Genomic DNA, 17,917 nt, shown 5'->3' with positions numbered 1-17,917 from the left:
CAAGGGTCTGCACGACCACCCCTTGATTCCACCACCTACTTGCTCATTTGGCCACCAGGGTTTCCAACATGCCTGGCAGCAGATTACGCAGGACCGTTGGGTCCTCGAAATCATTCGGTCCGGTTACTCCATCCCTTTTATATTCTACTCTCCTACCCTTCCCCATCCCTGTTCGGGGACCCTTCTCACGAGCTCTTACTTTGCACAGAAGTGGCTCACCTTCTACAACTGGGTGCATTGGAACCAGTGCCAACATAACATCGAGGGAAAGGATTCTACTCTCATTGCTTTCTGACCCAGAAAAAGACCGGGGGATGGAGGCCTATACTAGACCTACACCAACTGAACAAATTCGTGAGGATACAAAGATTCAGGATGATCACACTGGGCACAATAATACCTGCACTGGATCAAGGGGACTAGTTCACAGCTCTCAACCTACAGGACGCTTATTTTCATATATCAATTAATCCAGCCCACAGACGTTTCCTACAATTCACAATCAGACACAACCATTTTCAATACAGAGTTCTTCCTTTCGGACTCTCCACAGTGCCGAGAGCACTTTCCAAGACTCTAGCCGTAGTCGTGGCTCACCTCCACAGACATGGGATCACGCTTTTCCCTTACCTAGATAATTGCCTCATCAAGGGCAACTCCTATGGCAAGATGCTACAAGCTACCCATTTCACCATCTCCCTCTTCCACAGCCTAGGCCTCCAAATAAACGTCCAAAAATTCACCCTGACACCTTCACAGGAGATTGAGTTCATTCGAGCTCAACTGGACTCAATCTGAACCAGAGCCTCACTCCCACATCGTAGATTCCTAGCTATCACACAGCTCATACGCATGCTCTCTGTTCATCCCAGGATACAGGCAAGAATTTGCCTACAGCTCCTTGGTCACATGGCAGCCACCACCTTCATGATCAAGTACGCCAGGCTACACATGAGATGTCTTCAGGGCTGGCTCAACTCCAACTTCAAACCCAACAGACATACCTTAGGTTTTGCTGCTAACTATTCCAGCCAATGTTCTAGCTTCCCTACAATGGTGGACAAGACCAGAAAACCTCTGCACGGGCATACCCTTCCAGCAATGATCCCCAATGCTCATGCTCACCACGGACGCTTCCCTAATCGGTTGGGGAGCGCATCTAGGGGGACACAGGGCACAAGGCCACTGGTCCGCATCAGAGACACGCCTACACATAAATCTTTTAGAGCTCAGACCAGTGAGATGAGCTTGCCTTCACTTTCTTCCCCTCATAAAGAACAAAACTATTCGGGTCCTAACAGACAACTTAGCGTGTATGTTCTACATCAACAGATAGGGGAGCCTGATCACATTCCCTATGCATGGAAGCCATCCGGCTATGGAGTTGGTGCATACAACATCACATAGAAATCATCGCTTCCTACCTACTAGGCTGCCACAACACTATTGCCGATGCACTCAGCAGGCACTTCTCGACAGAACATAAATGGGAACTGCACCCCGCAATACTTCAACAGCTCTTCTCCCTCTGGGGCACCCCATCAATAGACCTCTTTGCCACAACCCAGAATCGCAAATGTCATCTATTTTGTTCCAGAGCGGGACTTGGGACTGCATCCCTAGGAGATGCGTTCCTCATCTCGTGGAACAACTCTCTCCAGTACGCTTTCCCACCAATCCCTCTGCTACACAGGGTTCTTCGCAAGATCAGAGACGAGAAGGCCCATTATTGCCCCAGCTTGGCCGAGACAGACGTGGTATCCATACCTTCTTCGCATATCCTCCTATCATCCAGGGACTCTCCCCAGCAGATCAGATCTGCTTTCCCAGGACAATGGACGGGTTCTTCACCCTCAGCTCCAGAAGCTCCACCTGACAGCGTGGTTCCTTCATGGTTCCAAACCCACAAACTAGTTTGTTCCGAGCAAGTTTGATACATCCTTCTTCACAGTAGAAAAGACTCCACTCATAAAGCTTACCTGCAGAAGTGGAAACGTTTCTCCCTCTGGTGCTCACATAACACCTCATATGGTAACCCTCCCTAACATCCTAGACTACCTTCTAAAATTGAAACAGGATGGACTCTCGCTCAGCTCCATCAAAGTACACCTGGCGGCACTTACAACCTTCCATGACTTGTTAGAAGGCTACTCACTCTTTACTCACCCCACCATAAAATGATTTCTCACGGCCCTACAAAATCTCTACCCAGAAATTTATCCAACGGCAGCTACATGGAATCTTAAGCTCGTTCTTCATGATCTCATGAAACCTCCATTTGAGCCCTTGGCTACCTCCTCTCTTCTTCATATGTCCATGAAGGTATCTTTCTTAGCTGCAATAATGTCAGCAAGGAGAGTAGGAGAAATAAGCACCCTGATGGCCTATCCTCCCTACACAATCTTCTCCAAAGACAAAGTCACCCTGAGACCACATCCTAAAATTCTTCCACCTTAACCAACTCCTATACTTACCTACTTTCTATCCAAAACCTCACAAGGCTCTGCATGAGGCAACTGTGCATACTCTCTATGTCAGGCAAGCAATTGCCTTTTATTTAGACAGGACTAAACCATTTTGTAAGTCCCCGCGACTCTCTGTCTCCATTACCGAAAGATCAAAAGGTACGGCTATCTCTAGGCAACGCCTGTCCAAGTGGATCTCTGACTGTATCAGATCCTGTTACCGCATCCAAAATATTCAACTGCCCGAAGGTATTAGAACTCATTCCACTTGAGTCACGTCGACGTCCGTTGCCTTCTTACATAACGTACCCATTCCTGACATCTGTAAAGTGGCTATATGGTAATCTGAACACACATTTGCCAAACACTGTGCTATCACACAGGATACCACGGCAGACACCATAGTGGGTCATACAGTACTCCCTACAGCAGTGGTTCTCAAAGCCAGTCTGCCACTTGTTCAGGGAAAGCCCCTGGCAGGCCGGGCCGGTTTGTTTACCTGGCGTGTCCTCGGGTTTGGCCGATCGCAGCTCCCACTGGCCGTGGTTCACCGTTCCAGGCCAATGGGGGCTCTGGGAAGGGCGGCCAGCACATCCCTCAGCCCACCCCGCTTCCCGCAGCCCCCATTGGCCTGGAGCAGCGAACCACGGCCAGTGGGAGCCACAATCGTTTGAACCTGTGGATGTGGCAGGTAAACAAACCGCCCCGCCCCGTCAGGGGCTTTCCCTGAACAAGCGGCGGACTGGCTTTGAGAACCATTGCTCTACAGTACTCAGTACCGTATCTCCAAAGTTCCGCGAACCATAGTGTGTACTGCTCCACGTTCACCTAGAGTGGAGCACCCACAGGGACAGCACTCGAAGAAGAAGAGAAAGTTACTCACCTTGCAGTAACTGAAGTTCTTTGAGATGTGTGTCCCTGTGGGTGCCCCACTCCCTGCCCTCCTCCCCTCTACTTTGGAGTACTAGCATGATTTCTGCACGGTAGAGAAGGAACTGAGGTGGGCGCGGGACACGCGTGCTCAAGCAGATTCTAACAAGACCGCGAGACACCAGCTGAGTGCGTGCATCCCGACCAGGTACTGCTACCAAAGATCTCTGATCAACGGCACCGAGATGCACCGTAGAATCATAGAATATCAGGTTTGGAAGGGACCTCAGGAGGTCATCTAGTCCAACCCCCTGCTCAAAGCAGGACCAATCCCCCACTAAATCATCCCAGCCAGGGCTTTGTCAAGCCTGATCTTAAAAACCTCAAAGGAAGGAGATTCCACCACCTCCCTGGGTAACGCATTGCAGTGCTTCACCACCCTCCTAGTGAAAAAGTTTTTCCTAATATCCAACCTAAACCTCCCGCACTGCAACTTGAGACCATTACTCCTCCTTCTGTCATCTGCTACCACTGAGAACAGTCTAGATCCATCCTCTTTGGAACCCCCTTTCAGGTAGTTGAAAGCACCTATCAAATCCCCCCTCATTCTTCTCTTCCACAGACTAAACAATCCCAGTTTCTTCAGCCTCTCCTCATAAGTCATGTGCTCCAGTCCCCTAATCATTTTTGTTGCCCTCCACTGGACGCTTTCCAATTTTTTCACATCCTTCTTGTAGTGTAGGGCCCAAAACTGGACACAGTAGTCCAGATGAGGCCTCATCATTGTCAAATAGAGGGGAATGATCCCATCCCTCAATCTGCTGGCAATGCCCCTACTTATACATCCCAAAATGCCATTGGCCTTTTTGGCAACAAGGGCACACTGTTGACTCTCATCCAGCTTCTCGTCCACTGTAACCCTAGGTCCTTTTCTGCACCATCACCTAGAGTGGAGCACCCACAGGGACACACATCTCAAAGAACTTCAGTTACTGCAAGGTGAGTAACTTTCTCTTCCCAAGCTGAACATGTCAGTTCCAACTTTGTCCCAAGGAATTGTGAATTGTTTGTGTGAGATCATTGGTTCTTTCTGCTGGGAATTGCTGTACTTCTGACATGATCCACACGTGCTCACCATTTCTTCAATATTACTATTCATCTGTGGCCAGAATACAACTTCTCTAGCTCTTCTTTTTGATTTAATCATTCCCAGGTGCCCTTCATGTATTCATTCCAATATTTTCCTTCTCATCACTGTGGGAACCATAATCTGTGTTCCTTCCAAGAACATGCCTGAGATCGCTCAAAGCTCATTTTTATAATGGGAACACACAGGTGGGATTTTTTCCCTCCATTTCATCTTTAGCTGTTTCTGTAAGTTCATCCTACATGCCTGGAGATACAACACATGGCACTTTTTATCATGTTCACATGTATGTTTCCTGCTTGTTCCAGATCATTGGGCTGTATTTTGTAAGGTAGAGCATGTGCTCTTGACAGTATGCCTGCCGTTACTAAGGGGTATCCATGTTGGAACTCCAGAATCTTATCATATTTCTGTATTTTCAGAAGTAGTCATTGTATCCTTGATGGTGCTTCTCCAAGTCCATTTTTGTGTATTGCAATGAGTGGTTGTGATCAGCTTCTGCTTTGAAGCTACCACCAGAGAGAGAGTCACGGAATCTTGTACATCCATGCACCAGACCTAGAATATCTTTTTCAAATTGTGCATAAATCTTCTCTGTAGCTGTCATAGCCCTACATGCATTTGAGACTGGCAACCAATCCATTCCATGGCACTGTAATGGTACTGCTCCCAGCCCTCCTTTCAAAGCATTTGTGGAGAGAGTGATGTCTTTTAATGGGTAAAAAAATTGCACACTGGAGCTAATAGAATGTGCTTTAAATCATTGAATTCTCTTCCATGATCTGGCATCCATGCCCATTCGGTGACCTTGTGGAAGAGATGTCTTAGGTGAGTTGTGCAAACTCACTATTTAAGTATGAACTTGCTGACATAATTCAACATTCCTAGCAGCTTTTGAATTCCCTTTTTATTTTCAGGTATCTGCATGATCAGTCTTGTTTGACTCTTAATTCATCAGACAAGAATCCCTTGGAATCAGTGTCTCTCCCAAGTATGTTATTTCCTTTGTTTGAAATCGACAGTTGGACGTACTCAGTTTAAGGTTATTAGCGCTTGCAATTTCCAGGACTCTTCTCAGTATTCAGTGGCCGTGCTTCCTCAAAGTTTTATGTCATCAGTGTACACTTTAACACGTGTTTGACCCTCTTGCGTCTGGTTTACTGTATGGTAAAATAGTTCTGGAACGTAACATATTCCAAAAGTAGTCTTAGGAAGCAGTATCTGCCAAGTGGTGTGTTGAAAGTATAGATTTTGGTGTTCTTAGTGTCCAAGGAAATCTGCCAAAATCCAGCTGATGCATCTAGTTTGCTGAAGAATTTTTCTTCTGTTGTCTCAGACAACAGTTCACTTCTTGGGGTCAAGTGAAAGAGTTCTCTTTTTATGTTTTTGTTCAGCTTCTTACTGTCCATACACAGTTATAGTCCCACTCCTTTTTTCTCTTCAGTTACAAAGGGAACCCAACTGTTGGTTCTTCTGTTATCCAGATGATATCATTTGTTGTGATGTTTTGTATTCCTTCTTATAGCCTCTTTCTTAAGGCTTGTTGAACTTTTCATGTAGCATGTACCACATATTTTGCATCTTCTCTAAACTGTATCTTGTGTGTTAGTTGGAAGCATCCATTTCCTGTGAATACATCTTCGTATGATGCTATTAATACTTGCATATCTGGTTCTATATTGTCTGTCTGTCTATGGTATACATCCTCTTAACTTAAAGACCAAGCACCTTATGAGTGTGGACCCAAGTCTGATTGCTTGCCTCTGTTTAGTACCCCAAACTCTGTTTTCTTCTTAGAGTGCTTGCCTTAGCAGTATCTATAGGGTTGGCTATGGTGCTTCCTGGAGTGCTGCGCTCATGTGCTGGTATATTAGGCGCCACCGGCCCTACACCCTCTCAGTTCCTTCTTACCGCCTGTGAGGGTTGGTTGGAGCACCTCGTCTTGCATTGCAAGAGCGTTAGTGGTTCTTTACAACCCATTATCTATCTTCTTTGTATATGGTTCGTAGGTACTTAGTTAACCATTAAGTGAAGTGTTAGATTAGTTTGGTAGTTAGAGTCCCAGCTTGGACTTCACCCTGGAGCAGGGTATGCCCCATTCCCCCGGCTTTAAACCATGCTTGTCATGCACCAGGATGATACCTATTAGTAACCACCATGACAGCTGCTTGAAGTGCTTGGGGGAGTCCCATATAAGGGACAAGTGCAAGATTTGTAAGAACTTTCATCCTAGAACCCAGAAGGAGCAGGGTATTCACCTGAGGGCCCTCCTCATGGAAGCTGCACTTTGTCCTGCGTCGGAGCCCTCCCACTTGGCCTCCACTCCTAGCACCTCAGCAAAGGTGTGGAATGCACTACCAGCATCTGGCTCCGCCCAGCACCGTTCCACCTCGCTGGTGCCTAAGAAGCGACAAAAGAAGAATGGCTCCCCGGTACCAGACAGGAAGGGGTCTTCGGGCAAAGGACCTATGTCAGGCCATGTGCCCACACCAGAGGTTCATGGAGGTACAACTGCAGTCGGACCCCCTAGCCCAGCCAGGGATCCGACTCCAAAACCTGGGTGCAGCAGGTGGACCCCAGCTTCTCCTAGGGCTTTCATTGCCCAAAGCGGCTCTGGCAGCTAAAGAGCAAGTAGGCCAGCTGGCATTGCAGATGCCGCACCAGGTGTCAGACTCAGCTAAGATTCCAACATCCACAGGCAAGCTGGTCATGGGACCACCCCATAGGGCGGTGGATTATTCTTGATCCCTGGATGGCAGGCATAGATTCCCATTGTCATGGCCTAGGACCCTGGCACTGCAACCTCGGTCTCCGGTCAGAAGACTCTGGTCATGTTCTCTCCCTACGAGGCGTGGAACACTGGAGTCGAGACACCAGTCCCCCTACCCTCGGTACCAGGAAGCTTCCTGCCAGAGATCACCACAGTACAGGTTACCATCGCCTAGACGGTCTCCTAGGCGTTGGTCCCCATTGGGGCAGGACCGCTCCTAGACCCAGCACCAGTCTCCACCTCCCTAGTACTGCTCGTCAGGCAAGCGCTGATCCTTGCTGGTCACCGACAAGGGTTAGTCGGCAGACTCAGGCTGCCACGGTGCTGCCCTTGTCACCAGAGGGACAATGGTCCAAGTTGGAGCAGGAGTTCAGCCCCTTGCCAAGGAAGGGTGAATCACCGCTAACCCACGAAACTGACACGGCATCTGCAGCAGCGGCGGAGGAGTGGCAGCAGGGACTGTGGCCCTCTCGATGGCCATACTGGAATCTGTAGGGCATACCCATGATGCTGGTCCCATGTTCCCACCATTCCTCCCTGGCCGCCTTAGGCAAACTGCCCCCTGCACTAAATCCAATGCAGGGGCAACACAGCAGGCTCCAACACCTAAGGAGTCATCCCCAGAGAGGGAAGGGAAACCCACCCTTCCCCCATGGGGCAATCGTCATCATTTTCATAGTCTCCGGACAAAGTGGTGGCTTGCCCCTCCCAAACGGGCAGTGCCTCCCACAACTTCAAGGAGCACCAGACCCTCCTTAAAAGGGTGACTACCAATTTGAACTTGGTGATTGAGGAGTTGGTGGAAGACTTTAATGTTATATTCTCAACCTCTTTAATGTTATATTCTCCGCATGTCATGTCTCAGGAAGCAACTTTTCCTCAAAAAGCCTTAGGACCACCTTATAGTGTGGCCATATGAATTGCAAAATACAAACAAGCATACACCATTTTTGAGACCCTTCTACTTCCAGCAGCAACAGACATGTAGAATTATGATTGGGGAACAAGCAGCCATGGCACTGAACACCATTACTATGTCAAATAATACCCTTTATTGACACATAGATGGCCTTGCAGAAAACTTTCTGAACCAGATGATAGAACATGTTCTAAGAAGAGTCAGTATTTTGCACTGCACCTTGATGAATCCACAGCCAGCCAGCTTCTGGGTTATGTGAGGTTTGTCAAAGCAGGTATAGTAGTTGAAGAACTTCTATTTAACAGGACCATTCTTAAACTTTGTGTGAACATGCCAAAATATGTATTTTTCAGATTATAGTTTTAAAAACCAGGATTAGAGAGAATTGTGTAATTAAACTGTATGTAATTGAATAAAGTTGTAAAACCATCAGAACTCTTGTGTCTTGAACTCTTGAATCTAGTGTCTCATGCTGGTTAAAAAAAAAAACGAAAAAAACAGTACTTGGTTGTAGGTAGCTGCTTAGTTTTAAAATATCTGTAGGAGTGCCACAGTGCCAAAAAGCTTGAGAACCACAGCTCTATAGCACAGATGCTGTTTGGCTAATATGTAATAACTGATTCTATTCATTAGCAGTGCAAAATAAATGGAAGAGATTCTCTGTCTGGGCACTGATTGCCATCCTGGACTACCTACTCACCTTAAACTGTTCAAGACTCCTCAACAGCTTTTTAAAAATGCACCTGATGTTTATCTCTGTTTATCACCCCCCAGTGGAAGACTACACCACCTTCTTTCAACTAACAGAGTTAGATTTCTCAAAAGACTCATTAATGTCTACTTTCCAGTCAGAGATTCTGACCTCCTGAGACCTTAACATTGTTTTAACAGGATTGGTGAGACCTCTTTTTGAACATTTGGTGACCTGCTGTTTGTACCACCTCCATGAAGACCACCTTCCTAGTGGCTATAAATTTGGCCAGAAGGATAGGAGAGATACAAAATCTCAAAGCAGGGCTACCTTATACAGTATTGCACAGTATGACTTTGACTTCATCTGGTTTTTTTGGGGGGGGGGGAGGTTGTTTGTTTTTTGTTTTTGTTTTTTACAGGAAGTGGTTTGACTGTCATCTTAATTAGATGATCCATCTACCAGCATTCTTCTCCAAGCCTCATTGAAGCTTCCACTTAGGGAGAACCTGAACTTCACATGTTGGATATTGTCGGGGTCCTTCATACTATTGGTACAGAACAAAGCTGTTCCAGAACTCTTCTAGATTGTTCCTAGCAGTTGCTGACAGAATGAAGGGTCTTCTCTCAATGACTGTCAAAATAGTCCTCTGACTGTATTAAACCATGCTGTGTGGTGGCTTATGTAGACCAACCTGGACAGGTTAGGACCCATTGCACCAAAGCTCACATAGCCTCTACTGCATCACTCCAAAGCTTCCTAACAGCAGAGAATTGCAAAGGAGCTACCCGAAGTTCAATTAGCAGCTTCATTCAGCATTATCATAGAAGATTAGGGTTGCAAGAGACCTTGCATGGTCATCTAGTCCTGTTCAAAGCATTACTGCTTAGTATAAGCTATAGATCCAATGCCCATTTTGGCAGAGCTGTCCTGCAGTCATTATTCCAGAAGAATCTGAGCTCTAATCTCCAGGACATGAGTTACTTCTTGTGAGTCACCACATATACATGGATGGTCACTCAAAGAAGAAAGAAAGTTACATATCCTACAGTAATTGTAAGGTGTTTTGTCCACATATATTCCACAACCTGCCTTCCATCCCTGTTTCTGTGGAGTCCTTGTCATTGTGAATTCTATTCTGGGGAAAGAACTGAAGAGTGGCTGTGGCCGCTTCGCCCCCGCCCTTTACAACCTCAGCTACAGAGTGCTCTAAATCCTACAGGGCACAGGCGCAGCTCCAATTGACACTACTATTCAAAAGATTCTGATCTCATGTGCATGGGGCAGAAATGTAGTCCAACATTTCAAAGAAGAACAATTATTGGAGAGTAAGTAACCATTCTTTCTTCTCAAGGATCTCTGTGCATTTGCAGACTTGATTCTGCTGGGGTCAAGCTCATGGAACCTCTGATGAAGTCAGAATCTTTTGAAGCTAATGACTTGGCTGTTTGACATCTGAGGCTGTGAGTGCAGACTCTCATCACTTCTGTTCCTTCTTCTCCACAGTGAAGAATGTTAGGAAACCACTCTTTTAGGTCTGCCTAGCAGACACTCTGAGCATCTTACTTTCTGTAGACCTCATCTGGATGCAGGCCACAGTACCATTGAGAGCATGTCCTCAACCACTGTGTGCCCTTGCTCTGACTCCTGGCACTTTTTCTCTTCCTGACCCTTATGAGGTCCTAAAAAGGAGGAAATGGCGTCAGCTGCCTTATGATGCCCTGGCATCACTGGGGGGAAGAGGTCTCAATGTTCAATCTCCCTTTGCACTGTAGAAGACCTGCATCTAGTATGTTTTCCCACTCCATAGTTACCCAATTCCTAAAATGTCTCGTAAATATCTTTTCAGTATAAAGGAGCCTGTCCCCCATGAGGGAATTGAGGACTACATGCTGGACACTCTCTCTTTCAAGACGATGTTCCTTGTACTTATTACCTGAATTTAGAAAGATTAGTGAGTTGCAGGTTCTGATGGTGAACCCACCTGTAACAGAGTCCTTGATGGTTCCTCCCTCAGAGAGTGGGGGAACCTGACCGATCCAATTAGCTACACTCTTAGTGGTCACAACCCAGACCCCACTTCCACACCATTTGCAGAGGGGTGTTCTGCCTTGAGTGGGCATGCTTAAGTCTCTCTGGCTGGGGTATCAACATGCAAGTCACAGACCCTCACACTTGCAGGGGTACTCTGTGAGGGGTGGCAAGTCTGTGGTGCTGCCAAATCAGCCCGATGGGTTTGGAGACATCACTGTGGCTGGGTCTCTGAGATAGGCTCAGCCTGTCTGTCTTACCCTCTGAGTCCGCTGTACTCTCTTTAGGAGAGTTTCCTGCCTAGGAGTTCTCTCCCTGTCTTCAGGAGTCACTCCTGCGGTATGCTGCTTAGGGCAATCCTGCTCATTCTCCCTCTACTGACTGCAGTTTCCTCTTTTTTAAAGGCCTTCTCCTTATCAATCATGCTTGACAGGGCCAGAAAAGTGCGTCTCTGGCCCCTTCCTTTTCTGTGTGAGGCCTATACATTTAGTCACACCACCTTACATGGTTATGCAAAAGGTGGTAATGGACTTCCACATTAGTCAATCAGTCTCTTTCTCACTGTTCCCCAAACTTCACTCTCACCTTGGTTAACCCCACTTTCACACATTAGATATGAGCAGAACTCTGTTATACTTAGGACTAAACCCTAGCATATTTCTAACAGATTGTTTTTGGTCTACAGGAAGAGAGCGATGCAAGGGACATGGACTATTTATACTCAGAGGTTGTCTAAATTGATACTCCAGGGGGAATTCAGTGCCCCTGCACATGCTCAGAATTTATGTCCCCTGTAGATTTCTTTGCTTCCCCACAGAAAAATGACTTTCTGAAAGGGAAGCAAAAGGGAAGCCACAAGAGCTGTCATGTGACCCTCCTCAGCAATATGTTTCAGATTCCCAGGGCAGCTGGCAGGGAGGTAAATCACTTTTGGGGCAGGACTGGGGAAGACCTAGCTGGTGGCTCTTACCCTGCGCCAGGCTTAGCTGCTAGTCCTGGCTGGGCTGGGGAAGATGGGACTTCTTCTTCCTGTGAACAGCATCCGGGGCTGTGTCAGACCCATCCCCAGATTTCTCCCCCGGCCGTAGGAAGCTCTACAAACTCTCTCTTTTTCACACACACACGCACCCTCCACGCTTCCTGCACCCATCACTCCTCAGCTTCAGGGGGAGGGATCACTGTGCAGGGAGCTGCTCCACCATCTGCCCAACCCCTGTGCATCCAGACCTCCTTATACCCAGACCATCCCGACGAGGCTCACTCCCCCCGCACACCCAGAACCCCCCCCCCCCCGACGAGCCTCACTCCCCCTGCACCTGCACCATCCCAGGGAGCCACCCACACATGGATCCCCCACCGTACTAAGCCCCAACCAGTTGCACCTGGATCCACACCCCACCGAGCCCCATTCCCACACCATCTGAACCCACTGAGCCCTCCACACCCAGACCCTCCCCTGCTGAGCTCTATACCCCCCCACACACACACCCAGACACCTCCCCTGCTGAGCCCCAACCACCTCCACCTGGACCCCCCTGCAGTGTCCCATTACCGTTGCACTCAGAATCCCCCAACAAGCCCCTCTGCATCCAGGTCCCCCTGCACCCAGATCCCCCACTGAGCCACCCCGCACCCAGATTGCCCCACACACAACCTTCTCAATTCACACCTGGATTCCCCCACACTAAGCCTCACACTTGGATCTTGCCTTGCTGAGCCTGCCTGCCCTCACCTGGTGCACTTGGCATGGAGGGGCATGGTCCTGGGGTGTTTCTAGGGCAGGCCCGGTCCTTGCGCTGTGTTAGGGCTGGGTGTAACCTCACTGGTGAGTCCATGTCCCACCTCTGTGCAGCCAGTGGCCTGTGCTCCCCAGTGTGATGCTGGAGCCTCCACATTTATTTGACAAATAAAATTTGCAGAATTTTAAAATGTGCGCAGAACTTTAATTTTTTTGGTGCATAATTTTTATTTCTTTGGAACAGAATGTCCTCAGGAGTAAATGGATTACTTTGGGCCTTTGTATTCTAAGCCTAAGGTTTCCTTCCCAATAGGAGTTGAGCCCATTCCACACCAGCTACTTCTGCCTCGATGGTAGTATGTTTAAGATAAATATTGATAGGAGAAATATGTAGGATAGCCACATTTCGCAGCTTCAATAAGCACTAATACCTCACCTCCTACTCAGATGCCAGGTGCAGGCAAGCAGTGCTTCAGTCATTGTTTAACTAAAGAACTCAGCCCACCCTCCATTTTGAGTAGTATTGCTCACTACACTCTCACAGGCGGGAATGCACTCAAAGAAGAAAGTAAATTTACTTGCTAGTAACTGTTCTTTGAGACAACAAGGAGTCCGGTGGCATTTTAAAGACTAACAGATTTATCTGTTAAGCTTTCATGGGTAAAAACCTCACTTCTTCAGATGCATGGAGTGAAAGTTACAGATGCAGACATAAATATACTGACACATGAAGAGAAGGGAGTTACCTCACAAGTGGAAAACCAGTGTTGACAGGGCCAATTCGATCAGGGTGGATGTAGTCCACTCCTAATAATAGATGAGGAGATGTCAATTCCAGGAGAGGCAAAGCTGCATCTGTAATGAGCCAGCCACTCCCAGTCCCTATTCAAGCCCAAATTAATGGTGTTAAATTTGCAAATGAATTTTAGTTCTGCTGTTTCTCTTTGAAGTCTGTTTCTGAAGTTCTTTTGTTCAAGTATAGCTACTTTCAAATCTGTTATAGAATGTCCAGGAAGATTGAAGTTGTCAAGGTTCCTTCCCCACTCTGAGCTCTAGGGTACAGATGCGGGGACCTGCATGAAAGACCCCCTAAGCTTATTCTTACCAGCTTAGGTTAAAAACTTCCCCAAGGTACAAACTTAGCCTTGTCCTTGAACCGTGTGCTGCCACCACTAAGTGATTTAAACAAAGAACAGGGGAAGAGCCCACTTGGAGACGTCTTCCCCCAAAATATCCCCCCAAGCCCTACACCCCCCTACATCTGGGGAAGGCTTGATAATAATATGCTCACCAATTGGTACAGGTGAACACAGACCCAAACCCTTGGATCTTAAGAACAATGAAAAATCAATCAGGTTCTTAAAAGAAGAATTTTATTTAAAGAAAAGGTAAAAGAATCACCTCTGTAAAATCAGGATGGTAAATACTTTACAGGGTAATCAGATTCAAAACATAGAGAATCCCTCTAGGCAAAACCTTAAGTTAGAAAAATACACAATAACAGGAATACACGTTCCCTCCAGCACAGCAAATTTTACAAGCCAAAAAAAAAAAAGGAAATCTAATGCATTTTCTAGCTAGATTACTTACTAACTTTACAGGAGTTGGAAGGCTTGCATCCTTGATCTGTTCCCGGCAAAGATATCATACAGACAGACAAAAACCTTCCCCTGCCCCCTCCAGATTTGAAAGTATCTTGTCTCCTCATTGGTCATTTTGGGTCAGGTGCCAGCGAGGTTACTTTAGCTTCTTAACCCTTTACAGGTGAAAGGATTTTGCCTCTGGCCAGGAGAGATTTTATAGCACTGTATGCAGAAAGGTGGTTACCAATCCCTTTATGACAGAAGTGTTCTCCCACTGGCTTTTGTGTGTTACCATTCCTGATGTCTGATTTGTGTCCATTTATTCTTTTGCGTAGGGACTGTCCGGTTTGGCCAATGTACATGGCAGAGGGCATTGCTGGCACATGATGGCATATATAACATTAGTAGACATGCACGTGAATGAGCCTCTGATGGTGTGGCTGATGTGGATGTGTCCTCTGATGGTATCACTAGAATAGATATGGGGAGTTGCCTACTCTGTCCCTAGATCTACTCTAGTGACATGTTGCCTGCTCTGTCCCCATGTCTACTCAAGTGACTAAACTATAGATATTTAAGTAACATACCTATTGATGTAACATTGTACCATGTAACACATACCTACTGGCCCACCTTTTAAATTACTTAGAGATCTGACAGTAGTGACCACATCTGAGATGGAATGTTCGTATAATGAATGCTTGCTTTAGGGAAGAGAGAAAGTGCTCATAATGAAATCTTAATGTCTATATCAGATTGCATACAGATATCCTGAAAGGATGGATATTTGAAAAATCCATTAAGAAACTATAGAAATTTTAGTTACACATAATCCATTCCTTGTTAAGAAGAAAGTTTCTATATGGCAGTTTTGTAATGTATGGTATGTTTCACATCTTGGTTCATACCTTTATTCAAGAAGAATCCATCTCTGTTTCTACCCTGATATGTATAATCTATTTTGTAGTAGTAAATATGTAGCAACAGTGTAAAGAACCCAACATTTATTTGGGTAATATATTGTGAATACAAATTGTTCCCACAAGAAAGGTTCTTTTTTGAAAATCAGAGTCAAAATGACTTCATACAAACCCTTTGATTATTGTAATGTTAATGTGACCTACTAAAATCAATTATGACTGTACTGTTCTATATTTCAATGGTGTAAATATGTTTATAAACAATTGCAACAATTTATATTTATTTGCCAAGGATAATAATCTGTATTTATTTTGTATTGGTTTCACAATGTTTTTCAGGAGCAGGAGTGTTAGAGGATAAAACAGAAGCCAGTAATGACACAGTGGTATCCAAGAGAAGAGTAAGACCTTATCTTTTAAAATACAAGCTTGAACGATCAATTCCCATTTCCTTTTTGATTAAAAAGCCATATGCAAGACATTTTTTCAAACTCATTTTTGAAATATGTCAGTTTAGCCACTGTCAACTATTTTTAGGCCCTCAAATTTTCATGTACTTGAAAAAAATTAGTCTTTACTTTTTTTGGTAGCAGTAGTAAAAGTATTATTTGCAACTCATCCACTAGTGCAATGATTCAGGTGTTTTATTCTCAAGTAATCTACAAGTGAATATTAAAAACAATGGTAATATGATTTCAGTCACGTGTTTTAGTGTCCATAAGGTGAAATTAAAGCTTCTGGTTGGTACTTTTATGTCTGTTTCATAGGTTACATCATATCACAGAAATGTAGGACTGGAAGGGAGCTTGAGAGGTCATCCATTCCAGACCCCTGAGCTGAGGCAGGACCAAGTAAACTTGGACCATCCCTGACAGTGTTCGTCCAACCTGTTCTTAAAAACTTCCAGTTATGGGAATTACACAACCTCACTTGGAAGCCTATTCCAGAACTTAACTACCTTTATAGTTAGGAAAATCTTTTAAATATCTAACCTAGCGAGATCTCCCTTGCTGCAGATTAAGTTCTTGTACTACCTTCAGTGGACATGGAGAACAATGGATCATCATCCTCTTAATAACACCCCTTAATATATTTGAAAACTTTATCAGGTCCTCCCTGAGTCTTCTTTTCTCAAGAAGAAACATGCCCAGTGTTTTTAACCTTTCCTCATAGGTTAGGTTTTCTAAGCCTTATCATTTTTGTTGCTCTTCTCTAGACGCTCCAGTTTGTCCACATCTTTCCTAAAGTGTGGTGCCCAGAATTGGACATGGTATTCCAGCTGAGCCTCACCAGTGCCAAGTAGAGCAAGACAGTTGCTTCCCGTGTATTAAGTACAATATGCGTGTTCCTACACCCTAGAATGATATTAGGCTGTTCTACAACTGCATCACATTGTTGACTCATTCAGTTTGTGATCCACTATAACCCCTAGATCCTTTTCAGCAGTACTACATCATTGCCATTTATTCCCCGTTTTGTAGTTGTGCATTTGATTTTCCTTCCTAACTTTGCACTTGTCTTATTGACAATCTTATTGATTTCAGACCAATTCTCTAATTTATCAAGGCCCTTTTGAATTCTAATCCTGTCTTCCAACTGCTCTCACCGTGGTGTCATTTGCATATTTATAAGAATACTCTCTATTCTGTTGTCCATGTCATTAATGAAAATATTGACTAGTACTGACCCCTTTGGGACTCCACTAGATAAAACCTCTCAGTTTGACAGCAAACTATTAATAACTACTCTTGAGTACAGAGTTTCAACCAATTGTGCACTTACATTACAATAATTTCATCTAGACCACATATGTACTCCCTTGTATATTTATTATTTGGAGTTATTTTCACCCCTCTGAGTTACATATGAATGTGTTCTAATAACTGGGATGTAATGTTCCTTATTTATGTATGTATATGCATGGTTGCTTAACCTAGCTAGCCCTGTAGTACAGAGGGGTTTTTTTTTGGTTTGATCTGTTAAAATTGGTTATACTATGTGTTACAGGTTGCCTTTCTAGCATTTGATAAGTCTTTACCAAATGGTAGAAAAATAAATCCCTAACAGTTCAAAGCAAAACACTGAAAAAATTAAACAGTGCCCTATGCTTATGCCCTGCCTCCTTGCTACAAGCCCCACAATGTAGGCCTCCAAAGCCTCAGATTTGAGGCTAGTAATTGTGGAAAACCCCACTAGGTACAGTCAAATATAGATGGAGTTTTAAAAAAAAACAAACTCCAAGATCTAGAGTAGGTTTTAGACACACTAGAACACACAGGAACTCTCCTGTGCCTACTAGTGAGCCCTGATAATTCTCAGACAGACAATCAGATGTTTAAAGGTTAGATTTTTGAGAGAGTTGAACTCCCATTTAGGTTATGTCTAGACTAGGAAAATAAATTGTGTTTAAAAATGTGTTAGCTAACATGTTTTAACTATTTTCTTAATCTAGCTATGGCTTGAAGTTGTGAGCTATTAACATTTTCAAAAGAACTTAGAGCCCAACATTCCAGTCTTTTGGAAATCTGGTCACTTATTTTGGTGTCCATGGCTTTGTCTATCCTGCAGTAGGAAGCGTGATTGCCGTGTGTAGTCATACCTGAGCTAGCTTTAATCCAGCTAGCACAGATACAACTAATAGTGAAGTGGTAGCAGCATGGGCTAGCTACCCAAGTAAGTATTCAGGGCCCTGGGCAGGCTTGTACAATTACACTGTAGCACCTGCTCCTGTGGTTTCACTTCTGTCGGTACCTCAGATAGATAGGGCATGCCTATCTGTGCTG

The 17,917-nt window shown here is 45.2% G+C and overlaps 1 protein-coding gene across 1 annotated transcript in view; it reads left to right on the top strand.

Annotated features, from left to right (window-relative positions):
* The window catches only part of LOC125631634 (RNA-binding motif, single-stranded-interacting protein 3), a 1,082,196-nt gene that overhangs the window by 73,149 nt on the left and 991,130 nt on the right, over positions 1-17,917 (top strand). Inside the window, exon 6 of the mRNA XM_048838637.2 lies at positions 15,474-15,535. Coding sequence (XP_048694594.2) covers positions 15,474-15,535 — 62 coding nt within the window. The remainder of the gene's footprint in view (positions 1-15,473; positions 15,536-17,917) is intronic.

Source organism: Caretta caretta, chromosome 2 (assembly GCF_965140235.1).
Source record: "Caretta caretta isolate rCarCar2 chromosome 2, rCarCar1.hap1, whole genome shotgun sequence".
In the NCBI taxonomy this organism is placed as follows: Eukaryota; Metazoa; Chordata; order Testudines; family Cheloniidae; genus Caretta; species Caretta caretta.
This window is presented reverse-complemented; position numbering and strand designations above follow the sequence as displayed.